We start from the raw sequence: 27,623 nt of genomic DNA on the forward strand, positions 1-27,623 counted from the left end.
AGCGATCCTACTCCAGGAGTCAGAGGAGTGGAAAGATGTGGTTCAAAAAGTCCCAAGGGTCTTTCAGGACACGTGGTGGTAGCTCCCCTCGGGGCAGAGGGGGGATCTCTAATGGAAGATGCCAATGTCGTGGCAGAGGTGGCCCATGAAATCAGTGCTCCAAAGATGACTCCTCTCGAGAACCCTACCAGCGCTCTTGAAAGGAGACCCAATTGCTAACTTCTAGAAGCAGTCGAGAAAAGACTTTCACTGCACTTGACAGCCTGGTCACAAATAACTTCCGATTCTTGGGTGCAGAAGATCATTACCAGAGGTTGCCATATCCCCTTTATTGTTTTCCCAAGATCAGAAAGATGATTCCCTGATGTACCACCCAGTCAGAGGGACCAAGCAGCTTTAAAGATTCAAAAGCGGCTAGAAAAAAGGGTCATCCAAGAAGTCCCACAAGACTAGACAGGATGCGGATTTTACTCAATGTTCTTTTTAGTGCCAAAAAAGACAAGGGACTGGTGACCGATACTGGACCTCAGCCTTCTGAACAAGTTTGTTCAGCAAACAAAATTTCGGATGGTCATGGTTCAGTCTATACTTCCCTTCCTAGAGGAAAACGATTGATATGCTCTATAGACCTTCAAGATGCATATTACCACATAAAAATGGATAAATGCTCCAGAAGGTTTCTTCACTTTTGGTTAGGGGCCAGTCATTTCCAGTTCAGAGTGCTGCCCTTTGGTCTCACCACAGCCCCCAGGGTGTTCACCAAGTGCATAGCAGCAGTCACGGCTCACTTGATACTACACGGATTCCGGGTGTTTCCTTACTTAGACGACTAGCTCCTCACCTCACCCACCAGCCATCTACTGCTTCAAGCCACAAATTTCATCCTGCATCTTTTCAATTCTTTGGGCATCCCAGATGACTCCAACACAAGACCTAGAGTTTATAGGAGCTTGTCTCAATACAATCTCTTGTGTAGCTTCTGTCCCTCTTCACAGACTACAAAAGGTTATGTCTCAAGTACAGTTTATCATATCCAAAGACAAAGTCCCCACTCTTCTTGTCCTCCAAGCTTTTGGATCTATGGCAGTGACCATTATCTTAGCATCTCTGGCAAGATTCCACATGAGGCTACATCACTGGCTCTTGGCTTCGCAATGGTCCATTCTGACACATTCAGTGACTTATCCCATTCTAATAACAAGTCACTGCAAGAAGGGTCTATCATGGTGGATGCAGTCAGAGGAAATTATTCTAGCCCATCCCTTTATTCCCTCTCAGCCCAAGGCCATAGTGACCACAGACACCTCCCAGATTGGGAGGGGAGGCATTTATCTGGGAAGAACAGTCCAAGGCACTTGGTCTCTGCAAGAGGCAAATTTGCACATCAGTGTACCAGAATTGAGGGCAGTGCTCTTAGTGTTGCAAGGCTTTTAGTCTGCCCTTCCTCCAGGGACAGTTGCAATTCAATCAGATAACATGTCAGTGGTCTGGTACATCAACAAACAGGGTGGAACCAGATCTTCCCCCCTGTGCCAGGAAGCTGTCAGAATATGGCAATGAGTGATATCTTCCAACTGTTTACTAGTTGCAACGCATATCCCAGGGAGCTCCAACGTGATAGTGGACAAACTGAGAGGATGCATTCTCCTCATTCATGAGTGGTCTCTCAGTCCCAAAATGGCAATGGAAATTTTTTGTCGATAGGGCCAACCTTGCTGCAACCTCTTTGCTTCCCCAATAATGAATAACAAATGCAACAGCTATTTTGTCCTAATCCCCCTCGGGGGAGTTTCCGAGAGACCCTCTCCTTCTCGATTGGCCCTCGGGTCTTCTCTACGCCTCCCCCCCCTTTTCGCCTTATTCCCCTTTTCTTGAAGAAAGCCCAAGGTTGAGAAGAAAAGTGATCCTCATTGCACACTTTTGGTCCCGACAGGTTTGGTTCCCCCTTTTTTGGCCTCACCTAATTCACGGTCCATGGATTCTGGACCCAGTTCCAGACCTTCTGTCTCACCTGCAGGGACTGATGCACCCCACCCTTCACAGTCTCAAGCTGACAGCTTGGTTCCTCCAGTTCCATTAGTCACCAGGCAGAATAATATAGCTTCCACAGTACAAAAAATTCTACTGGTGTCTCATAAACCATCCACCAGGAAACTATCATAGCAAATGGAAGAGATTTTCAATTTGGGCCTGTAAAAGTAATCTAGACCCCCCTTTCAGCACCTGTTGAGAACGTTTTGGAATTTTTCGCTTCCTTTTTTGGTCAAGGAGCTTCTGCTTCCATCAATAAAGTTTAGTTAGTGACCATTTCTAAATTCCACAATGGCTATGATGACCATTCTTTAATTTCCCATTGCTTATGCAAAGTTTTTCTTAAAGGTGCTTTGCGTCTAAAGCCCCCATTCAAGGACCCTATAGCCCTGTGGGATCTGACCTCAGTTTTGCAGTCTTTGGTACTTCCTCCCTTTGAACCAGCAGCGACTTGCCATCTCAAATTTCTGTCGTGAAAAACTCTCTTTGTAGTAGCCATTTCTTCTGCCAGGAGAGTTTCTGAGATTCAAGCATTATATGCGAAAGCCCCATATCTGATTTTTCATAAGGATAGGGTTTCGTTGAGAACCAACCCTTACTTTCTTCCTAACGTGGTCTCAGAATCTAATATTAATCAAAGTATTGATTTGTCTGTTTTCTTCCCCAATTTCTCCAATAAAGGTGAATATTATTTTTATTTACTGGATGTTCACAGACAATTATGTTTCTACCTCGAGAGGACTAAAGAGTCTAGAAAATCGGACCAGTTATTTGTTTCCTTTTTGGGTCCAACTCTGGGAAAACTTATCTCAAAAGTTACCTTGTTAGGATGGCTAAGAAATTGTGTTACCTTCATTTATAATCATAACAACCACAAGTTAGCTGCACCTGTATGAGTTCATTCCACCAGATCAATAGCTACATCAGCTATTTTCCACTCCAAGGCTTCCATGGATGAAATATGCGCAGCCACACCATAGGCTACTCCACATACCTTTATCACTCATTACAAATTAGATATGGTCTCTAGGGGAAGAGCACCCTTTGGCTGTATGTTCTCAGGGATATCCTTCCATAAAACCGTCCAGGATCTAAAGTACCTTGGGACTCCATCCCAATGGTCAAGAATGAATGAAAACTGACAACATCTGATAAAGAAGTTATGTACTCACCATAACATTCCATCTGTGTTCTCGATCTTCATTTATTCTTGACATCCCACCCACCTTCCCCCACCTGCAGATTTCCTGGAGCATTGGACACTTGTTCTGTGAACCTATTGGTTTGACCTTGGACATGACTTCTACCTTTGTATATAAGTTCTTCTGTCATACTATTTGGCTGCAAACTTGATCTGAGGTAATGGAGAGAGGAGCATTGTGGGTAGAGTCTTAGCTTGAGAGTTTTTGGCTGGAGTGAGCTGTATAATGGCCGAGCCTGTTCTGAGGATCGGAACATATTCCCATTGGTCAAGAATGAATGAAGATTGACAACACAGATGGAACATTATGTGAGTACATAACTTCTTCTATTTGCTAGTCTGAGCAGCTTTTTGTTTCTTTTCATCCCAAGACTTTGGGTTTGGCAGTTTTTAAGCAAACCATATCTTCCTGGAATTCTAAGACAATTTCTTTCTGTTATGTTTTTCATGGCAAATGTCTCACCTCATCTGTAAAGGCACAGTCTACTAGGGCAGTTGCATTCTCTGATGCCTTTTTCAAAGGTTTGGATACCAATTCTATCATTGAGGCTGCTACTTGGTCTTCTGTTCATACTTTCACTGAACATTACAAGTTAGATGTTATTTCCAGGGCCAGAGTAGGTTTTGACAGGGTGTTTTTGCATGGATTTGTGTGGTGTGCCCCCATGCCTTCCTCTTCCCAGGCTTCCTCTTGAGTTCTTGTAGTCTACCTTTGGTGAAGAATACAACAACATTGATATGGAAGGACGCAGAACAGTTGTATAAAATCTTATCATAACAGTAGATGTCCTGCTTTTCACTGTTGCAGTATTTGCTCCCTCCCTTCTTCCCCCTCAGTCCTGACTTTTGCCTTGGGTTCTGTTTCCCTTCTGCCCAAGGGGCCCTACATCCTTTATGTCTTCTTTGCCTTTCCTTCTGGATGCACATGTTCCTTCTTGTCCCTAAGGGTATTCTGTTCTTCCTGGGGCTTTTTTTCAATTCTAAGTATTTGCATCCATATGTTGCCTTTATGCCCTATGTTTTGTGCAGGGTGCATACATGTGAAGTATGGCACCTATAAGAACTGAAAGCTTTGGTATACTGACCAGACATTGAACTACCCTTGGCAGGAGATCCTTTACATAAGGAATACTGCAGCTGTGAAGAGAAGGACATCTACTGTTATACTAGATTTTACACAACTCTACTTTCTCTTCCTTTATTATATCATTAAACTTTCTTTTAAGGTGCTCAACTTGTAAAATACACAAGACTACAGATTTATCCTCTGAGCTTGCACTTCAGAACACCTTTGAGTGACTCCATACCTTTAGCCACTTTCGAGCATGGCAAAACACACATTGCATTTTATGATTTATACTACTGATGTACAGACAATTGAAAAATATTGTATTTGACCAGGACGGCATGCAGCAAATTGAGCAGAACTTCACCAGAATAACCAAAATGAAGACAGACTAAAATAAAAAGTTGGGATGCAGCAACAAAAGCAAATGAAATAAATGCATTGCTGGGCTGAAGTGCTGGAATTCCAAAATAATTATTGTAATATCAACAGGACATTTACCTAACAAATGCACCAAAGACTGCAGTAAAGGCAGACCTTCCAGCCCCACCCAGTTTCTCCTGTTTGGGGAAATAACCAAATACACATAAACAGACATATTGCCATAATGACTTCAGCTTCTATGTCTAACCTTACAAGATAGTTTATGCCTGTTCTCATGTTGCCACCCATTCAGAAAACATTAAAAAAATCTATTATTTTTAGTGGTACCATCCATTTCATGCAAAAACCTGAATGTCCCCCATATCCACCCAACACATTTGCCCTTGCAGTACTTGACAGCTTAAGTAACACCAGAATTACTACAATGCAGCAGAAGCAAAGCAAGAGAGACATCCTTAAATATCAAATATGTAGCCCACAAACTCAATGTTCTCAGCTTTACTGTTGGCAAACCACAAACATAAATTACAGAACAGCAGGAGACTCAGAAAAACATACAGCTTGTCAGAAACATCAGAAACCTCAGGGTCCAAAACTTCTAAATTATATCATCATGTACAGTCACAGTCAAAGCAAATACAGTCATATTACATCAGATGTTCTTCATGTTTCACTGTTACAGTCATCACATTTGGGTTTCCCTGCCAGGGTAGCCCTCGACCGGCCCGAATACCAGAGGCTTAGTATTTCTGCGTTGGTTGCTGTCTCTTCAGTACTGATGACTGGTCTTCAGTAGTATAAAGTAAGACAGCTGACGCCATTACACCAGTCTTTCTTGCCGCGAAGCCCAAAGCAGAAGCAGTTCGCATGAGTGTCTGTCGGCTGCTATCCGAGTATCGTTTTCCAAATTGAAGCTGAAGTCTTCTAAAGCTAAGTACCCCGTTGGGGATCCTTTTTTCTTGCACTAACTGATGTCAAAAAAAGTTAACAATTGTCTCGCCTGTGGAAAGCAAATACCACACCGAGACTTTCATTCTTACTGCGTCACTTGCTTAGGCTCAGACCACGATGTCCCTCGCTGTCACTTCTGTGCTTTGTTCAACGCCAAAACTATACATCATCGGGCATTTATTGTAGCTAGATATTTTCGCTTACAGTCCTCGAATTCCGATATGGCTTTGGTAAGCCATCCAACAGCAGATCTTCCGAAAAAACATAAAGATAAAGACAGAGACAGACCACACAAGTCCAAACCTTCTGACGACACACCCGTTAAGCTAGTCATCAGTTTTCCCGTCCTCAATGAGGTGCTTTTGCAGCCCCTGATGCCTGCTTCAGTGGATTTGCAGGCCGCTACCGAGACCCTTTTGGAGTCCGCTATGCCACAAAACTCTTCTTCGACTAAGGATCCTGCAGTCGTCTCTACTTTGGATGGGTCTGGAGCCTCTGAGGAAGGCACCAGCTTCCGAGGAAGTCCTTCGTACTACTGATTCTTGACACAAACTGATTACTTCTTTCACGACTACCGTTCTTTCGAAAACTTCCGAGTTTCTTAGGCCTAGGTTACGAACCACACCCAAGAAATTGACGACCCAATCTCAAGCACCTGCTTCCTTGCTTCAGTCTCAAATGCTTAAAATGGCAGAAGACCTTATCATGCTGATCAGGGGAAGCCAAGCTACCCCTTCCAAAAGAAAAAGAAATCTGTCCCCTGTAGTTTTGTCTGAACAGAAGTCCAATGACTCTGATGCATCTGAGTATGAAGGCATGCAATTCCCCTCTGCCTATGAGGATTTTAATGCAGAGGATTCCATTCCTTCAGCCTCTCCTCCAGAGGATTTTTCCTTTGGGGAAAACCCTTCACACCTTAAGGGACCATTTCCAATGGGAAAGTCAGGACTACCCTCAATCAAAAAAAGAGACTCAGGGAATTCTTAGATCTTCCACAGCACAGACCCCTGGCCACCCCCTCCCCCCCCCCCCAGTCCTGGATGTTGTGGAAGATGTTTTCCTGGAATCCAGCTTGACTCCTGGCACTCTCCCTCCTGTACCCAGAAAATCAGACAGGTATTAGAGTCCCTGGCTCACACACATTTCTTTTTAAAAATCCTACCGCTGACCCTGAGATAATTTCTCAAGGGCCTAAAGGAATTAAAGCTACCTCTGCTAAGAATCCCACCCCCTCAGATAGGGATTCTCGAGTACTAGACAAATGGGGTAAAAAAATATACACCTCAACTACTCTTGCTATCAGAGTACTAAACTTGTCAGTTCCATATGCTAAAATTTCAGCAACACACCCTGGAACTCCTCAAACAAAAAATGTCTTCCTTTCCTGCTTGTGCAGAATCTAAAGAGTTACAAGAGTTAATGCATTCTGCAAGTCAAGTAACTAAACTTACCTTGCACTGAGGTTTTGTTGCCCTAGAAGCTTTTTGCAGGGCAGCAGTCACCGGTTCTGTCCTTAGAAGGCATGCATGGCTTAAGGAACAGCCCTTGCCAGACCATGTTAAATCTAAATTGTTGGATGCCCCCTTGCACAAAGACAACTTATTTGGCACTAAGGCAGAAGAGGTCTTAAAAAAGGTGGAAGAAAACGTATATGCAGACAGTTAAGGATTTCCTACAGGGCCAGCCACTCAGGTTCAGCAGGCATTGTCCTTCCAAGCACTGGTCTTTCCTGCTCCCACCAGGTCAGTTCAGCCCAGACCCCGGGGAACCAGACCCCACAGACATCAGCCACAGGGAATGCAGAGATCTAAGCAGTGGACTGCCTCCACTTTTAAACCACGGAGTTCTAAGCCGCCTCTTTGTGGTAAGAACTTGCAATGACTCTCCTCCCCCACCCCCTCCCTCTTCCCACCTCCACTTACCCCTAGGAGGAAAACTCTCCTTTCATGCAAACACCTGGGCCATCATTACCAACGACCGCTGGGTTCTCAACATAGTGTCCCAGGGATACAAATTTTCTTTTCACACCCTTCCAACTCCAAAAGGGTTCCCAGATCTACCTCCTATCCAGTGGGCAGAGGCGCAAAAGCAAGTCCTTTCCCTGTTCTCCATGTGGGCAGTAGAGCAAGTTCCTGCACAACAGAAAGGCCAAGGTTTCTATTCCAGACTATTTCTGGTATCCAGGAAAGAGGGCACCTGGCTCCCCATCCTCGATCTATCCATCCTAAACACCTTCATGGTGGTGCCAAAATTCTCACCCTACAGCAGCTGCTAGCCATGCTTTCCAAAGATGCTTGGCTAGCCACCCTTGACCTAAAGGAGGCCTACCTTCACATCCCTATCAGGGAATCATGCAGGAAATATCTCTGTTTCAGGGCAAGATCTCAGCACTTTAAGTTCTCTGCACTTCCCTCTGGCTTATTTACAGCTCCCAGAGTTTTCACAAAATGTCTGGCTCCGGCCATTGCCTTTTGCAAACAAAGGAATATCCAGATTTACCCATACTTATATGACTGCGTAATTCAGGCAGACAGCCAGGAAAAGCTGCTCAAGCACCAGGCCTTTGTGAAGTCCCTACTAACCTCCCTAGGGTACACAATTAACAAAAATAAATCCAAACAGGTACCCACCCAAAGGATTATATTCCTGGGAGCAAGCCTGGACACAGCATCCCAGATGGCATTCCTTACAACAGAAAAACAAACCTTCCTGACAGCCTGCTTCTCTCAACTAGCCGCTAGACCCCAACTATCTGCAAGGAAAACCCTGCAAGCTCTGGGGTTCATGGCATCTTGCATTCTACTCCTTCTATATGCCAGACTGCATATGGGGAAACTTCAGTGCTACCTAAAAAGCCTTTGATGTCAACACTCTCAAGACCCGGAGACTCTTATACCTATAATACCTTGCCTCAGAAAAGATTTTCTTTGGTGGGCATTAACATGCTCGCTCAACAAAGGACTACCTTTTTCTCCACCTCATGCCGCTCAGACCCTCACCACAGACGCATCAGATTATGCCTGGGGTGCATACACGGGCAATGGAGCCCACAGCAAATCCATCTGCACATCAACCAAAAAGAGATGATAGCTGTCCAGCATGCCTTGATAGCTTTCAAGCCCCTTCTCTCACAAGGGGCTCTCCTGATCAAAATAGACAACACAACTGTGATGTGGTATATTAACAAGCAGGAAGGGACTCGGTCCTACCCTCTATGCAGGCTGGCCATGACCCTTTGGCACACATCCTCTGCCATGCAACTCTACCTGTTAGCACAATTCCTACCAGGTTCTCTCAACTCTCTGGCGGACCACTTAAGCAGAAATCTTCTAGACACACACAAATGGCAGCTCAACAGAACAACCTTTGCCCTAATAACTCAGAAATGGGGCATCTCGAAGGTCGACCTCTTTGCCTCCCACACCGACCATCAGCTCAGCAAGTTCTACACCAGGGAGCATCACTACATGGCTTGGAAAGTGGATGCCCTGTCCTCCTTCCCCTGGGTCAATCTATTGGTCTATGCTTTTCCTCTACTACCTGTCATCCCCAGGGTACTGCTCAAAATAAAGAGGAAAAACCAAGAACAATTCTTATAGCTCCAGACTGGCCTCGCCAGCACTGGTAACCCTTGCTGTGCAGCCTGTCCCCTCTGCCACCTTGGCATCTACCTCAGATTCCAAACCTCCTGACTCAGAGGGAATGGGAATTCATGCATCCTCAATTGCAGACACTCAACTTGGCAGCTTGGTTTATTCCTTAATCCCCAATCAATCTCCCAACCTCAGCAAACAGGTTCTAGATGTTATACATGAGGCCAGACACCCTAGGACTAGGAAGTCTTATGGTGACAAATGGAAAAGGTTCTGCACCTGGATTCGGGCTAAGGCAGCCAATATGGCACAGCCCTCCCTCCCTCTCATCCTGGATTACTTAGCTGACCTGCTACACAGTGGACTCTCCTTTTCATGCCTCTGCTATCTCTGCTCATTTTCCCACTGAGTAGCCCCTTTTCTCACACCCTCTGATCAAACATTTCCTAAGAGGGTCTAGCAACTTGAGGCCACCCAGAAGAGCACCAACCCCAGCTTGGGACCTTAACTTTGTGTTGGAAAAGCTCACCCCCCCCTTCGAACTTGCCTCTTCAGCACAGCTAAAATTCCTCTCTTGGAATATAGCTTTCCTTCCGGCCATCACTTCATCCAGAAGTGTCTCCGAGCTGCAAGCACTCATGGCTGTGGAACCCTTCATCATCTTCCATGCTGACAGGTTATCCCTCAGGACTAACCCATCCTTCATGACCAAGATGGTGTCCAGTGTGGCTCTCAACCAATCCATTCATTTGCCCACCTTTTTCCCTAACCCACAGAACAAGGGGGAAAGGATCCTGCACTTACTAGATGTGCACAGACAACTCAGATTCTATCTAGACAGGACTAAATCCTTCAGAAAGTCTGGTCAATTGCTGGTTAGCTTTGCTGCAGGGGCAGAGGGGAAAGCCATCTCCAAACAAACCATCTCCAAATGGATAGCACACTCTATCCATTTCTGCTACAACAACATGGAAAGCCTCCCACCAAGGGGGTCAGGACTCACTCCACCAGAGCAGCCTCCACCTCTGCAGCTTTCCTCAGAGGAGTCCCCACCAGGGACATCCTGGAGGCTGCCACCTGGACATCTGTTCACACCTTCACCAGACTTTACCACCTGCCTATCTTCTCCAAATCCAGGATAGGGTTTGTCTCTGCAGTCTTGCAGGGCATCCTAGCCAGCCCCTAGTTTCCTTGACTGCCTCCACCCTTTTCCTCAGCTTTGGGAATCAACCCAAATGTGATGACTGCGACAGTGAAACACGAAGAACATAGTACAGTTGTGTACACTTACCATAAATGTCGATGTTCAAGTGTATTCACTGTTGCAGTCCTGGTTTCCCTCCCTCCATCCCCCTCTTCTTTCTTCTTTTTCTTTACAAGGGTCATATTGGTATTTACTTTCTACTGGTAGGGTTCTTCCACCAAAACCTGGCTCCCACTTGGGGGCTCCTGAAAGGTTAGGGCAAGAAAAACTGATGTAATGGTGTCGGCTGCCTTACTTTATACTACTGACGACCTGAAGTCAGTACTGAAGCGACAGCAATTGACACAGAAATACTAAGCCTCTGGTATTTGGGCTGGCCGAGGGCTACCCTGGCAGGAATTACCCAAATGTGGTGATTGCAACAGTGAATACACTCGAACTTCTACATTTATGGTAAGTGTACACAACTGTACTTTTCTTAAAATAATGTGTGAAAGATCATGGACTGTCTCAGTAGTACATAATTGTTTAAACAGAGCAGTGGCATCTCACACACACACACACACACACACACACACACACACACACACACAAAACTTGTTTTTGTCTTTGTTCCTTATTCTTGTACTAAGAGTATGTTGGTCTGTGCTTTCTGAAACATAGAGAATTGTCAGCAATAAAGGCCAAAAGTGTCAGACTCTGTTAACCTTGAGGTTAATTCCATTCAGAATGCATGTCTGGAGTTACTTTATTCTCTGATTACCCTTTTAGTTCAACTGATGGTACATTGCAGTGCGGAAAGCAGAGAAATTATTATAACTTGGGTCACTTTTACCTCCAACCCCAACTGTATACTACCTTTACTTACACACCATATCCACCTGATTTAACTCAATCATCACAAGCTGAAATTCAGCTTACCAGACCATTACTTGTCTAAGTCTACTACACAATCTAAATCTAGCCCCTTTGTTTATTTTACTGGTCTCCCATCGCAATTCCTAATTTCACCACTAATGCCCACATCTCCAGCATTTGTACTCATCCTACTTTAACTCTATAGGTTCATAGTTGGTTACTAGGCTATTGACCCAAATGTCTTTACAAGCCTAGCCGTGTGTACCCAGTATTATACTAGAGAAACCCAATATAAAGGATCTTGCCTAAATGAGAGATATTAGTTAGCAATGACTGCCCATATCTAGGAAGGTCATAGGTGAAATCCCTTGCAGAAATTTACTGTTTCCCATCCAGTCATCCAGGCTACGCTTAAACAGGGTCAATGAGGGACTCTGTTTGATGCGAATTGACAGCCTATTCTGGAGGAGTGGCAACCTCTGAGAGACATATCTCTATCACCAGCATGTCCTATTTATGTTGCAGGCCATGTTAAGGTCCCTGGAGCGGGTTACCCTTGTCCCATTTGACTTGTGGATGTGCAGCATTTCCATTAGGTTTGGATGCGAGATTGCTCTGTAGGCCAGACACAAGTCTCCTCTAAGTAGTCTATAGGTAACCGAGTACAGTGACAGTGACTTAAGTCTGTCAGTGTATGACTTGCTGGAGACCCTGAATTTTCATGGTTAGAAATCTCTGAGGTTTCTCAAGTTGCTGCAGGTGCCTGCTAAGGTACATACCAAAGGGGGAAATGTACTCGGTTATTGGCCTCATGAGGATCGAGTACAGGGGAGTTATGACCTCTTTCACTCTTGAGGCAATGCCTTTGCTTATGAGGTGTGTGACATAGAATGCCTTCCTTACCACAGTAGACACATGATGGTCAAAGTTTAGGCTACAGTCAACTTGCGTTCCTAAGTCTCTCACTACTGAGTTGTTACTTACCGTATTATTTATATGATAGTCTGCAGGGATATCATTTTTACTGAAGGGGGTGATAATGCATTTTTTAGCAATGAGTTTGAGTCCATGGCGTTGGCACCAATAATTGTTTTTTTTGCAAGTCCCTCTTGATTGACATAATTTAGAGATTCAGTGATTGCACCTAATTTGCAGTCGTCAGCAGACTTAGTCAGCCACAGCCCGTCTGTTTCGGCCTGAACTTCTGAGAAGTGTATTCCAAACATCCTACCTGATGACATAGGGGTTGATATTCAACTGGGAGAGTTTATCAATGATGCCCAAATGTGGGATTGTATTGAAGGCCTTGGCTAAGTCAAGGTAGGCTGTATGCACAGATTTGCCTTCATCTGTGGCTCTGGTGATGATTTTGGAGGGAGTTTGGCGTAATGATTAAGGTGTTTACCTTATGAACACAAGGTGCAGGGTTTGATTCTCTCATGGGGCAATTGGCTATGCTTCAAATGGCCCGCAAGGGCATTTAGCCTAGTATGAGCATACATTAGATGCCATACATACATTAGAAGAAGTCCACCAGGTTTAACATGCATGACCTGCCTTTGACAAAATCAAACTGTGTCAGGTCAAGGGTTTAGAGATCATCTATATCCTTATTTATAAGGTCCAAGCTGATTTGTTCCATGGCCTTACAGATAAGGCTGGTTAAGCTTATGAGTCTGTACTTCCAAGGGTCTTTTGCTGTTTTCCATTCAGCAGGGACAAAACCAGTTCTCAGGCTGTGGTTGAAGAGAGTACCTAATGGAGTTGGTAACTCGTGTTTTAGACAATTTAAAATGCAACCTGGGATGCCATCCAGTCCCTTAAAAGCTGTGACTTGTGCTTTGGAGATGAAAAGTGGGGGAGATGTAGAGGGAATGCATTGTGGAATGTTTGGAGGGGGCAGTGGGGTGAAATTTTCACCAAACCTGTCAGCTAATAGGTTAGCTGTTTTCACAGAATCGGTGTGTTTGATGCCATCCACAGGTAGTTCAGCACACGTCTAGGTCCTAATTTTTAGGTTACGGATATAGCTGAAGAATACCTTATGGGTAACCTTAGCTATGGTTGCTAAATTTTTTTCAAAGTTGCCCTTAAAGGATTTTGCAAGTTGTCTTATCTGTTTTTTCAAGCAAAGAAGGGTGTTCTTCCAGTGCTGGGACCTCTCTCTTTAATTCTTAGACAGGTACGTCTTCCTCTTGTTGTATAACTTATTAATGCTAGATGTCCACCAGGAGGCTTTTTTTCTTGAGGATCTTGTTTTGATCATATCAGGTACAGCTGTGTCAATATATTTGTTTAAGCGTTTGTACAGGGTATTTGTGTATACCTTAGTATAGTTGTCAATGCCATCTGTGGGAATATGAGCATGGAAGTTATTTATGCCATTCCTAAGGAGGGTATACTTAGCTTTGGTGAAGTTATTTAGCCTAATTTCACCTAAGAGGGGTTTAGATGTTATAGCTACTTCAAATGTGATTGATTTGTGATCAGTTTAACCAGTGAGGGTCCCACACTTGTGGTGGTGCAACAGTCACCCATGTTGGTGAGGACCAGGTCGAGAATATTTAAGCCCCTTGTGGGGTTGCATACTATTTGTTCCAGGGCATTAGTGTTAACAAACTCCAGGAACCTTTGTGCGAGCATGTTGGTACTCATATAAGTTTCCCAGTCAATGGAGAGATAGTTAAAATCGTCCAAGACTAGAATTTTTGGTTGTAATTTGATTGACTCAAGTAGGTCCAAGTAAGTAGTATGGGTTTCTTGGTTCATTGAAGGGGGCCTATAGCTAACAATGACTTGAAGGGGGGGGGGGTGTTGCCCACAGTTAGTTGAACATGGAGTAACTCCATGGAGTTTTCCTGTCTAACCAGTCTAGAGGTGTATTTATCTTTGATGAAGATAGACACTCCTCCTCCATTGGTTCTCATACATTCATTTTTCATTCTGAAAGTGTGGAAGGCATTGTAGCCTTGCAAGGCTGGGGTACTCTCTGTGTTCCTGAAGCACATTTCTGTGACTGCACAGACATCAGCATCCTCTAGGGAGAGAGTGCTTCCAGAGAGTGTAGTTTCTGATTTAAGCTCCAAGCATTTAGCAGCATAACCATTTATTTGTGAGTGATGTTTTCACATCAGAATTTCACTCCCTTCTATCTACCACCTCCGACATTATTGTGGAAACCATCCTCCTCGGGTAACCCCTTGCATAAAACATGTCACCCAGAGTTTTACATTCCAGTCTGAACTGGTTGTCATCAAAACCATCCTAGTCAGACGAATATATTGACATTTGACTATACCATGTTTTTGATGCAAAGGATGGTTACTCTCAAAATGTAAAAGACATTTACGTTACAGTATGTTGGTTTCCTGTAGATTGTGCTTACAGAGCATTGCTCAGAATAATTTTGAGAGAGCATGGCATCAAGATAAATAAAATCATGGCTATAGTAATAAATACATTTTAAGAAAGAGGTAGTAGTGTTCAAATCGATAAAACCAACTGTCTCACTATCAGGTCTATCCCACACAATAAAGATATCATCAAGAAAATGAAGATAAATCTTCCAAGGCTTGATGGGAAATTTTTCAAACAGAATTTTTTTCCCATTGGAGGAGAACAATGTTTTCAAATGCTGGGGCACACGAGGCACCCATAGCCGCACCTTTTACTTGGTGAAAATACTGTTCCTCCAAAAACACAAAAGTTGTTCTTTAAAACAATTTCCATGCAAGTTACCAAAACATTAATATCATTGTTGTTTAAATCAGTAGATTCACAAAGGAAATCATTGAACCATATTAAGCCAGTTAAGTGAGGAATCATATTAAATAACTCAACCCAATCCACTGTGAAAAAAAACCAATTCCTGGAAAAGCTAAGATTCTTAATTTTTAATAAAAAAAAATCCCAGGTATCATGACAAAGGTGGTCAAAACAATCTAAAGCTTTTTTCAATTTCAAATCAATAAACTTGCCAAGAGGGTGAATTTTGTACTTCCTAGCATTGACTATGGGCTTCATTGGTGGATCAGTGGTGCTCTTGTGTATCTTAGGAATTCCAAAAATACAGGGCACCACAGGGTGTTTGAGTCGAAAAAAGTCAAACAGTTCAGGCCAAATTTTGCCTTGATCTAACAAGTCCTGTAGCAGATAGTCTATCCTTCGGTAAGCCAGATGTATAACATTGAGGGATATTTCTTCATATAAGTCGCTGTCTGAGAGATGACAATGCATTGTATTGAGATAATCATTTTTGTTCATAACCCCCCCCCCATCCTTATTTTTTTATGTCTGCCTGTCTTACAGTTGGTGGTTCAGGGACACATGATCACATAGGGTGAGATATTTAAATGTGAAATTAGAACAGATTTGTGATTCTGAAGAAGTCTGATTTCATAGATGAAAGTGATCAATCCTGTTTTAATCTCATTTCACATAGTTGTATCAAAGTTTTTGCAACTTTTCCGGGTTGTGTGGATTTGGCTTTGGTTGCATTTTTGGATCGGATAACAGATAGATTTTAGGGGAAGAAGGGCATTACTTTTCTAGGCTACCCCTTGATTACCATAAACTTGGAGAGACCCTACACCTTATGGAAAGGCGGGTTTGACCTAGAGACCATATCCTTTTCACACAGAAAAGCATGCAGCTATCATGCAGGTTTGCTGTTTAAACGTTATGGGAGGGTCCACCCTCGATGGACATCCCTTAATATGCCAACAAGTCAGTACTGGACAGCTGGAGTACAGTAGCCCCAGGAAGTATTAAATAAGCCTAACTCATCTTTCATCTGCCAGGATTTGCTCACTTTGGTCACAGGGCCCCAGGCAAGACCCAGTTATTTTGATAGAAGCCCTAAAGAAGACTTCTACGTCTGAGAGCCTTAGTGCCTATTTGGTTATCAAGGAGTCTAGGAAAGTGGGCAGATTTCAAAAGTATGTGTTCCCTTCATCCTATTCTTGAGGATGTTGAACTACCTGACCCATATTGTGTACTCCCAGTGGAGGTCACCAATTAGATGCTGTATGTGATCATGGAGTTATAAGATGGATAAAGAAAGAAGTGCTCAGGGCCTGGGCCTCTACCTCCTCAAACTTAATGAACCACATGGTCCATGTCTGATAAATCACAGATGAGGATTTGGCCATAGCCATTGAAGCAGCCATTGTTATGTTCCCACATGTGTGGCTGTAACTTACAGATCTTGTGGAGGATGTCAAGGCAGTCTTTATAGACTCAGTCTTTACAGGACTCTTTCTTTTGGGTGATGAGATCAGCAGGCATCTCAGTGATGTGGTGGAACAGGGCAAGACTTTGCTGGTTGCCCCCTGCATCTGTCCTTCAGCAGGACACAGGACATATCATATTAGATTCATCTGAGGGCTGCATAATTGCCACCAGAATGAAGAAAGATTATCAGCTGCCCATTCAGTGGTTATGACCAGTTCATGGGAAGACAGCAGTGCTCCAAAATGTTCCTCTATCCTCTAAAGACATTTGGAAGGGGATTGTCCTTGACATGAGTGATCTAAGACAGGTCAGTAAGATGATATCCAGAAGTTACAAACTTTTCTTCTTAGGAATACTCTTAACACCAGTGTTGATGCTGAACACCACACACCATCAGAGAAAAGTAGCAGGGTAGATAGAAAATGCTATCCAGTAAATAGCAGCTATCCAGACCAGAGAGGTCCAAAATGTCAAGGAACCTCAGACTCATTCTGGATTTCAGTGACCTTAATGAGTACTTTATGGTCTCGTTCAAATAATTCTGTCTTTCCTGTTACAAGGAGATTGGGTTTCATTTTTGGGCCTCCAAAATGCCCCCTTACGTCTAAATGTCACCACTGAGTCCAGAAGTTATCAGAATTTTCAGATAGGTGCTAGTCACTACATTCAGGAGCTTGCCATTCAGTTTCACCATGAACCCTATGGTGTTAACCAAATGCATGGGCAGTGTAAGCAGCACACGCAAGGATGCTGACAGGGAGCAATCCCTTCTCAAACCTAGATATTTGGCTCCTTGATTACTAGTACAGACCAGCAAGACAATCACTTTGTGTCTGATCAGTCTAGTCAGTCAGCTGGGAATTATAGTCAACATCCCCAGTTTGGGACTTTTACCCCACCTAGTGTATCACTTTGCATTTGCAGACATTTAAAAGCTTTTTCCTATCCAAGGACAAGATCAGTGTCCTCTAATTCACACTGAAATACTTACTACAGTCCCAGAGAGATATAGCAAAACAGGTATTCATGATTATAGGGTATGTGATGATGGCCATCCGTATGTTACACTATGGATGTCTACATAATAGACCCTGGCAATGGGCACTTCATTTCCATTGGCATCAAGACAAGTAACATGTCACAACACATTTCTGTTGAAAATTCATGAAAACACACATTCCAGTGGAGACCATCAGCCTGAAGGACAGGTTGAGCAGGAATCTGTTTCTTCTTTGTGAAGTGTCTGTAGCCCAAAGAACAGTAAACACAATATCCTGGAGGTGAGGTTCACCCCATGATTCACCCTCTGATAGAGCTCTTTGCTTCAACATCATATGTGAATTGCTCCAGCTGTTTCTTCCTAATCTTTGTCAAAGGCAAGAAGGCAAATGATAAAATGGTAGAGAATTGACCACAGGACCTTCTTTATGCCCACCTGTCAATACTGCTCATGTTGAACACCATACAGAAAGCTTAAAGTTGAAGTCTAAGGTCTAGAAAAATTTGGTTTCCTCGGCTTGTGCAACATAAGCTGGGCCCCCTCTATCTACTGATCTTTCAGGGACTGATCACTCATCCTTCAGGTTTCCCCTACATTAGTGTCATTCATCTCTTTGCCTTCTCTACTTTTAATTGTAGCAAATAATTGTAACTTCATATTGAATGTCATGGTGATCTGACCTTTCACAAAAGTCCTCCAGCAGGAAGACATGTAAAGAGAAATGGAAGAAAACTGTGTTAGCTGGGTCTTTCAAAGAGGACTAGACTCAAAATCAGCACACTAGACCAATTTCTGCAATGTTTGATAGAACTATTTCATCAAGACATCAGTTATTCTGCCATCATTGTTCATTTGTGGCCATTTCTTATTTTCCATGCAGGCCAGCAAATGACCTGCTCAGCACCCACAACGGTCAGCAGGACCTTTCCCAAATGTATCTGTTACCTGAGACTACTGATTAGACCCAATACCTCCCAGTGACTACCAGTAAGAGACCTAGTGCTTCCTTGGTAGAGCACCTAAAAAGGCTGCCTTTTGATCCAGGATCACTTCTAATGGAATATTTCCTAGCAGATATCACACTGGCCAGAAGAGGTTTTGGAGTTATTTTCACTTTCACTTAAAGCAGCCTACTTCCCCTTTCGTAAGATTAGGTGACATTTAGAACCAAGCCATTGTTCATGCTGAAAGATTTGACAGAGACTAGTCTGAATCAGCCCATTAGTTTACCGGTCTTGTTCTCCAACCAACAAAGCAAAGATGAAAACCTTCTCTAATGCAGGGATGTCCATGGAAGTTAAAATTATGTATTTACAAAACAAAAGAATTCAAGAAGCGTGTCCGACTCTTCATCTCCTTAATGCCTCAAAGAAATCATCTTCAAGTATCCAAGGTCACCCTGTCCAGATAGCAACAAGTTTTGCTTTATCACTGGTGAATGCATTCTCTCTGTGCCTCCCAAAGCCTGCTCTACAAGTGCACTGGTCACATCTACTACTTTCCTAAAGAAATGTCACAGTAGCTGATATTTGTGCAACATTCACTTAACCGAATATCAGTACCATTAGCCAAATCTCAGTACCTTTGCTAAGCACTACAAGTTGGGCATAACATCCAGGGCAAGGTCTTTCTTTGAGGCTACTTTCCTTACATGTGCTGTTATTCCTGGTTGTCAGAGAAAAGCTTTCTTAGTCAGGTCCTCACAGGTATGTTGCTGGGTACTCTATTCTACCTGTTACTGAAGACTGAGTGTTCTTACCAGATACAAAAGTTATGTGCTTACCATAATGGTATATCTAAAGGAATTGTGCCTTGGTTTGGTAACATTCCCCCCTGAACCATCCTCCTGCTTGGACAAGCAAGTCAGTTTCTGGCATTCCCAGAACAGTGATGGCTAATATAGACCTCTTCCTTTTTTTTTCTTGCCAATGTTCACATACCAAGAAGAGCTACTGAGACAGAAGCATGGGAGGAGGGAGCAGTGAGCCTGGAAGTTTTCATCATGTGCTGCAAATTCCTATTGCCTATGGCATATAATTTCCTGTTATTAAAGATACACACACAGCTTACAGGTCTAGTGTTATGGTAAGTACATGTTTTTTTGTGCAGAGGATGGTGACAAAGATGGTGCAAGGAATAGGGGATACAGATTAAAGTAATTATGATGGTGTGGTGCTAGATGGTGCAAGAAAGGAAACTAGAATGGTGTGATGAACAGAGGTTTCTAGGGTGGTGTAAGGAACATAGGGTACAGAGGAAGTTAAATAATATGGTGTGAGAAATAAAGGGCATAGAAAAAGGTATCTAGGACAGTATAAGAAACTGAGGGTACAAGGGAAGGTAACAGGAGTAAGGGGGTCACAAGATACAGGGTAAGGTGATTAGAATGGTGAGAGTAGTGTGAGCATATAAAGGCAACTAGGATAGTGAAGGGCATGAAGGACTGAAATATGAAGAAAAATAAAGAATGACTATGTGAATGACTGACTAGAGGTAGTATAGAGTTCTGTTTGGTCTTACAGAGGGTGCAGAAGTTATCTGCAGTGCATAAAGTATATTCAGTTCTGTGTTGACAGTGTAACCTTAAGCAATTTATAGCAGGTGAACTTTAATGCATGTAACACTTCATTGTACTTTCAGTGCCATCATTGTCAGGTGTTTGGATTTATGAGATGGGGAACTGATTGTGGAGGCACAGCTTTCCAGTATTTTGGTCAGAGAGATGCTCAAGGCTCCCTTAACTCTAATAACAAAGCACTGCAACTTAGCAGCTTAGATAGCAAACCCCACTTAAAAGAAGAGAGAGCATTAAATTCCCAGCACATATGAGTGTGAAGCATATAGCATGAAATACTGGAGGGCTTCAGTGACTTTTAAAGGTTATACTAAGTAAGCAACTTAGTTGGATATGTACCTGTTTATGTCTATTAGAATTTAACATTGTTTGTGGTAGCTGAAAACTAGTATTGAAGGGATGGAAATCTGTTTTCTTCTGCAGTGAGCAGTGATAGACATGGGCTACAGCTTTGTTAGCAAACCCATCTCCTGTCATTTTAGAGAGTATTGAACTTCTCCACACCTAGTGATGGAATTAATTTTGGATTCCCTAAGTAGGTATTCCATTAGGCTTTTCAGTGCCCCAAGCTGTTGGATTACCCTTTTTAATTACTGTTTTTGTAATTAAGATGTGTGCATGGAAGCCATAGACAATGTTACAGAGGAAGTATGAATCCCTTGTAGTAAGTAAGTAGATTGAAACTACGTTATGCAGCTGTTGCTAGGACATTGTATGGGGGCAGGGGTTCTGCTGTAAATAAAAAAGGTAAATAATAAGTAAAGTAAAAAATATTTCTGAAAGCCTGTGTGTCATGGGTCTCAATTCATTCTTTTATGTCTCTTTTCATTTGGAGCAGGGCACCTATGTATAAAAAATGAAAATGTATGTTTCTTCTTTGGCTTATGTACATGATTTCCCTTGTCCAAGTAGTGCACAGGCAAGGGTTTGTTAATACAAGCAAAATATGTGCACCATGTGGGCAGCAGTACTAGTAGCTAAAAATCAGACGACACGAGCCAGACAAATGGTGCTGGTACAAAATGTTACTCGAAAGCTGAATATGGAGTGCTATAAGTAGTGCAGACCCCAGTGTACCTTTCTACTTTAGAGTGAAGCCTAAGTCTCAGTTGTGTGTATCATGTTCATTAACTGTTTGTATATTCACTAGTATCTCTTGTCTTTGCTCACAGAGTGACCAGGTAAGCAGCAGTGATGACCACATGCGGAGAATGGAAGAAACTGTCCTAAAGCTGAAGGACCAGGTCAGTCGGCTGGAAACAGAGCAGGACTCTATCCTTCATATGATTGGGAAGGAAGTGGAAGGAGCCTGCGAAATCCTCTCAAGAGACAGTGCCGAGAAATTCAAAGTAATTATTGTTTTTCACACTCCTTTGGTTCTTTGGGTGGGTTTAATGGAATTTTTATGCATCACTTGTTATGAAGAAAATGAAATAACAAATGACTTTTAATTAAGTGGAACACATGCTACTTAATGTTTTCTGTCTGATCTTTGATCTTTTCTATATGTTGAATCATTTAAAATGATGTATTGTCTCTGAAAGTATTTTATAGCATTTGCTGTCTATAATTATAAAGAGCTGTGTCTGCAGACTGAGGGAATGTTTTATCTTGAAGTGTTAATGAAAGTTCATGCAGGTTTAAGAACTCTTCTAGCTACTTGAAAGCATGTTGCTGTAGCATTTTGCTTCCTGTGTGTTAAATCTGTCAAGGAAAGTTTTCAAGGCTTCCTGATAACACTGTTTGCAGATCTTTAAATTGATGTCTTATACTGTTGTGAGGCTGTGCGTGCGTGCATGTGTGTGATTGTGGGTGTGTGTGTGTGTGTGTGTGTGTGTGTGTGCACATGCATGCGCGTGTCTGGGTGTGGGAAGTCTATACCTTTGAGAACAGCTGGTGGAAATTATTTGAAAAAAGCATAAGCATGACAAAGTAACGCAAAGGAAGCAGGGCTTTCAGTTCCACATTTGTGCCAATGCACAGTACTCTCTAATTTCAGCCTCTTAAATTTGTGACTTTGGAACAGCGATGAAATGTTTTATCGGTTTGTAAAATTAGGTTGCTCCAACTTAGCAGACCCTGTTTGCAGAGGGAATCCCCCAGAGAGAGAGTAGCTCCATTTCATACTTTTAAACTTCATGAACATACCTTTAACAGAGTGATTGTCCTGTATACACTAGTGTTACATTTTACATGCTGTCTCCTTTCCTAAGAGCATTACACATTCTTTTGTAGTGACAGATTAAAGTTGTATTTGATATAACATGGTTTCTTTAGTGTATATGTATTTATTTATTTATTATTTATTTAACATTTGTTTACCGGGATAGTCCGACTAGACAGCTGGCGTCTGTTTTCAGCAGAGGCCTGGGGAGAAAAGCTCCACACAGTACAAATTTAACAGTAGTAAGATTAAAGGGTCTATATCAGAACATCGAAGTATTAAAACTTCGAATGTTCTGATATTGGACACTATTCAGCGAACGCTAAGAATAACGAAGCTGCAGAACAGCGAATTCTTTCCTCGGGAAAGAATTTGGTTGGCTGTTTCTGTGGCTTCACTATTCTTAGCGCTGTGGTGGAAAGTTATGGGTTGGGTTCAGGTAAGTGTGTGATTGTTTGTACGTTAGGGTTAGGGGCGGGTTAAGTGAGTTAGGGTTAGGGCGCAGGTTAGGCGTGTGTGCGATAGTGACAGACTTTAGGGTTAGGGGCGATTTAAGTGAGTTAGGGTTAGGGCGCGGGTTAGGTGAGTGTGCAGTAGTGACGAACCTTAGGGTTAGGGTTTGGGTTAAGTGGCTAGATAGTAGTGTATGTTTAGTTTAGTGTAGTGTTAGATGTAGGAATTTAAGTGTATGTGTGTGGTTGGTGTTTGTTTGATTTGCTTGTGTTGTGTGTATGTGTTTCGGAGCAGTGAATTTTTTCCATGGGAAAAAATTCGCTGTTCTGAATGTTTGATATTTTCATGTTTAGATGTTTTGGGGCCAATGAAATAGTGTTCGCTATTTTCATCTTTCGATAATGTGATATAAATGCAGATTAAAGCAGTAATCAAGAAGTAACAGTTGCAGGTATAAAAAGTTTACAATGTAATCAGCAGTTGACAACATGATAAATACGTTTGACTTGAATAACAGTTATAAAGTAGGAATATAGTTGGGAGTATTTATTGTACACAAGAGAAATATTACAAGTGTTAGAAAGTTGTAGCTCTGTATTCATAGCGTTAGATATTCAAGAAATGTATGTACGATATATACATAGAGTATAGGTTGAGCACATTAATACTAGTTCAAAGTAGTATAAGTAGGTGAACACTGGTGGAACACATTGTTAGTATTCAAAGCAGCTTAAGAAAGTTGTAGCCTTGCAGTGTATTGCGGGTTCAAGGTGAGCCAGTGCAGTATATACACAAAATGATAGCCATGCAGTAGCTTAGTTCATTTATGATACTTAGTCCTTCAGCCTAAAAATATTTGAGTGATTTAGAACTGTTGCACTTTAAAACAGATCTCACAAGAGTATATAAAGGCTGTATATAGAATTGTTGATTTTAGTTTTCACATCCATCCATCCACAGCCCCTTTTTCCATTTTTGCACATGGGGTTGGGGTGTCACTTCAACAGTGACAATCATCTAGAGCCAAGATTTACACCACTGGTCAGCTAGCCCTGCCATGGTAGTTCTTCCAGACCACACACTTGCATGCATGCTCACACTTTTATGGCCAAGTTAAAGTGCCCAATACACCTACTGCATGTCTTTGGAATGTGGGAGGAAACCCAGAAAAACATAGGGAGGACATGTAGATTCCACACAGAAGGCACCCCATCCGAGAATCGAACTGAGGAATCTTTTGCTATGAGGCAACAACACTATCCACTGCACCGCTGTTTACTGTATAGTTGGCAGATACCTTTTAGTATTAGGCAAAGAGGATTCCTGCATGTTTCAGTTAATAGAAACATTTGTCTAATTAAAGTTTGTATAAACGAATGGGGCTTTAGCCTTGCTTGGCTTGAGAAGTTGGTCTCATACAGAGGGGAATGATTGCACAGAATATCAACTCTGGGTGTTTTGCAACAGTAAGGAAGAATCACTATGAACTATTGTGAGAAGGCAAGGATATCTTCCTGTGAAGGAATCCCAAAGGAAGGGATTCTACAGGAGACCATCTATTTGCAGTGAATTTTGATTCCTTCTTCTTATTAATGCAGACAGGAGTTATTGGATCATTCTGAAAGTAGCTGCCACTCTGTCTGCAAAAAATACAGTCTGAGGTTTTCTGTTTGTTTAGAAAGTTATTTTGGTGTATTTGGTTGTGTAACAAGGTGTCTGCTTCATTGCTTTTTATTATATCATAAAATTAAAAAAATCCACATTTTTGATAATCCTTGGACTTTAGGTGTCTTAAGATACCACATATGTACAGGCAGTTTAGTGCAATCAGTCAACAAGAATGTTTTTGGGTGCTGAGAGAAACCAGAGTAGCCAAAAACTCAGAATGAATACTGCCTTGGGTCACCCCTGAAAAGAGAACACTTGCCTAGTAGGACTAACACAGTCAACATAGGGTAAATAAAAAACAGATTACAAAAACAAAAAAAACATGTGGATTGAATATGCAGACTCCACACAGTAACTGAAGGCCAGGAATGAAATAGAGACTGTGGTGCTGTGAGGCAGTGATCTTACCACAAAGTCACTTTCCTGATAAGACGCAAAGCCTACAAAAACTACAAGCATCGTTGATGATTCCCTGCTGGGTGAGGAAAGTAAATCTAAATGTTGTTGTCTGTGAATTGCCTAAATTGATAGAGCTGATTTCTGTTTCACCTGCTCCATTTTGTTTTCTGTTTTAAGAAATCTTCTTGGCCTGGTGTTTTTGTTCTATGTGGCAGATAGATACTTAAATTACCTAGGGTGCACATTTCACGTGTCTTTTTCATTGGTTAATTTGTTTCTTGAGTGATACTTAAATACACAGAGAATTTCTGTCTTTTTTTCTCTTATAAGACTCAAGGCCTGCAAAAACTACAAGCACTGTTGATGACTCAACTGCTGGTTATTTTTCCCACCGACACTCCTATTCCTTCATCTGCTTTTTAAACTTGGTGATTATAAGCTGCCTATCCTTATTATAAATTGAGCTTTATAAGCTCCTCACTTTCTATATTGCAATTTATATCTTGAATTATTTATTTGCCTTTTCTTGTGCTTATTTTGAAAAAAATGCATTTTGCCTCTCACTATCTGTTCTACTGATTTATTTGCTATGAATTCATTATCTAGCTAGCTGTTAGATACAGTAGTGCATTTTTAGTCTTTTAACAAGTTCTTTTCTATGTTCTTACATCAAGAGGACAGTGGACTCTTCATCTTATGGCAGTGGGTGGCATTCTGGTCTGTATAGGTTGGGGAAACACACTAGATATTCCTGCATGTAGTTATTTTATTGGCTGGAGGGCTTATTTATCAATTTACATTTTTTAACACCTTTATAAATTCTGCACAGTTGAGTGGCTCTTGGCTCATTTCTACAAAGCAAAGTATTTTTATTGAATCATCACACTTGTATAAGCTGAATTATTTTTTATCTTTCCTTAAGTTTGTTTGTCTGTGGTAACATTTCACTCTGCACACTCTTCTACTGTGCTTTTACATTAGGAGGACTGGGATTATTCATCTGGTGGCAGCAGCTGTTTACCTGGTGTATATGAATTGGGAAACACACAAAAGCGCTCTAAGTGTAGTCGTTTTATTGGCCAGAGGGCTCAGTAGTCAGTTTTCTGTATTGGTATAAATGTGGCATGTTTGCATCGAGCTGCTCTTTGTGCCAGTGCCCTGTACAGATGCAAACGTCAGGAAACATTCCTTGTTTTCATTATACTTTGAAAGTTTATTGTGGTGTGTGTGTGTGTGTGTGTGTGTGTGTGTGTGTGTGTGTATGTATATATATATATATATATATATATATATATATATATATATATATTTATTTTGCAGTTCTTTAATTTTGCGTTTTCAAACTGCTGTAAGTGTTGCTGTTAGGCTGCTGTTCTGCACTGAAATACACTGTATCTAGTGTTTCTTAGTTAGCATTAGGCATATGTTTGAGGTTCCTTAACACATGGGCACCAATCCAGTTATTTTACATTAAGAGGATGAAACTCTGCACTCTTGTGGGAGGAGAGGGATGATTTCATCTATCTGAGCTGGGAATTGCTGGTGGAAATCTCACTGTTGATTGGCCTTAAGGCATAGTTGTGTAAAACTTGAATTTATCTAACTCTATATAAGCCTTGCATTTGCATTTGTGAAAAGCTGTTTTTTGTGTAGTGGCAATTATTGGTGCCTTGTATACACACAATCACCAGAAACTGAAATTTCTGTACGAAAGCCACCTCGGAACTTTACCACAGTTGTGCATTACTCACAGTGCAACAAGTTTGCGCAGTGAGAAGCATTTACACAGTTAATTAGGACTGTTTGGGTCTACCTTATCTTATAACATCCATGACTATTGCTTCTCAGAGAGCATCTGGTTTGGTGCTGGGCAGTATTGCTGGTTAGGTTAGCTACATATTACACCAAGTAAGCACCCTTCCCTGATCCAGTTACAAACATCCTCCACCCCTATCCTTTCAAGTGCACATTAAGACCTGCAACCATAGATGGACACTTTTCTGCTATCTCTGCATCCAACTTGGTGGATATGGGCATCCTGAGGCAATGTAACAATTGCCTTATAAACACTGACAGCCACTTAATTCTCAAACAAATAAGGTAAGTGAGAGATGTAGTTACACATTGATACCGGAGGTTAGACTCTCACATACAGACACAAAAAACAACAAACAGGCTGCCAGTGACTCACACACATCATTCACTGCACTGATATAGACCCACGTATGCGGAAGTGCTCATGTGTAACTTACCCAAACCTCAAAGGACTGTCAGGCGCAGTCCTCAGAAGTTTCACATGCACACAAACAAGACAGTTCCCACCACAGAACATAAAGCCACATCTCATTGTGTCTCATCTACCAAGCCCATAAGGCGAAACACTAAACAACCCCATATTCTGATCATAGGAGACTCCATTGTGAGACATACTGATGTCTTTCCTGCCAAGCTGGATAAGAGGAAGGTTACAGTTAGTTGCCTAGCAGCAGCCAGGATTAGCCAGATCATGCAAGTACTTAGGTCACATACTTGTAAGTGCCAGTATGACTCAGTCATAGTCCATGTGGGTTTGAATGACCTGAGATGTCCCTCCTTGGATTATATGAAGAGATACTTGGTTGAGCTTTCAAAATATGTATCACTGGCAGGTATGAGCCTAGCATTGAGCATCATTCTACCATCTCCAAGGATGATGCCGCAATACCAGCAGAAAATGATCAACTTTAACAACTGGCCTAGCTACTGTTGTTTTTCCAGAAGGGTCCAGTACTTGTCAGCCTGGGAAGACATAGTTGACAGGCCATACTGCTTTGCCAGGGATGACCTTCAACTGTCAAACTCTAG

The 27,623-nt window shown here is 42.1% G+C and overlaps 1 protein-coding gene across 1 annotated transcript in view; it reads left to right on the plus strand.

Annotated features, from left to right (window-relative positions):
• The window catches only part of CEP128 (centrosomal protein 128), a 2,208,485-nt gene that overhangs the window by 981,955 nt on the left and 1,198,907 nt on the right, over positions 1-27,623 (plus strand). Inside the window, exon 17 of the mRNA XM_044074035.1 lies at positions 21,268-21,444. Within this exon, the coding sequence (XP_043929970.1) occupies positions 21,268-21,444 (177 nt within the window). The remainder of the gene's footprint in view (positions 1-21,267; positions 21,445-27,623) is intronic.

Source organism: Protopterus annectens, chromosome 6.part0 (assembly GCF_019279795.1).
Source record: "Protopterus annectens isolate FY-2018-M chromosome 6.part0, PAN1.0, whole genome shotgun sequence".
Classification (NCBI taxonomy): Eukaryota; Metazoa; Chordata; order Ceratodontiformes; family Protopteridae; genus Protopterus; species Protopterus annectens.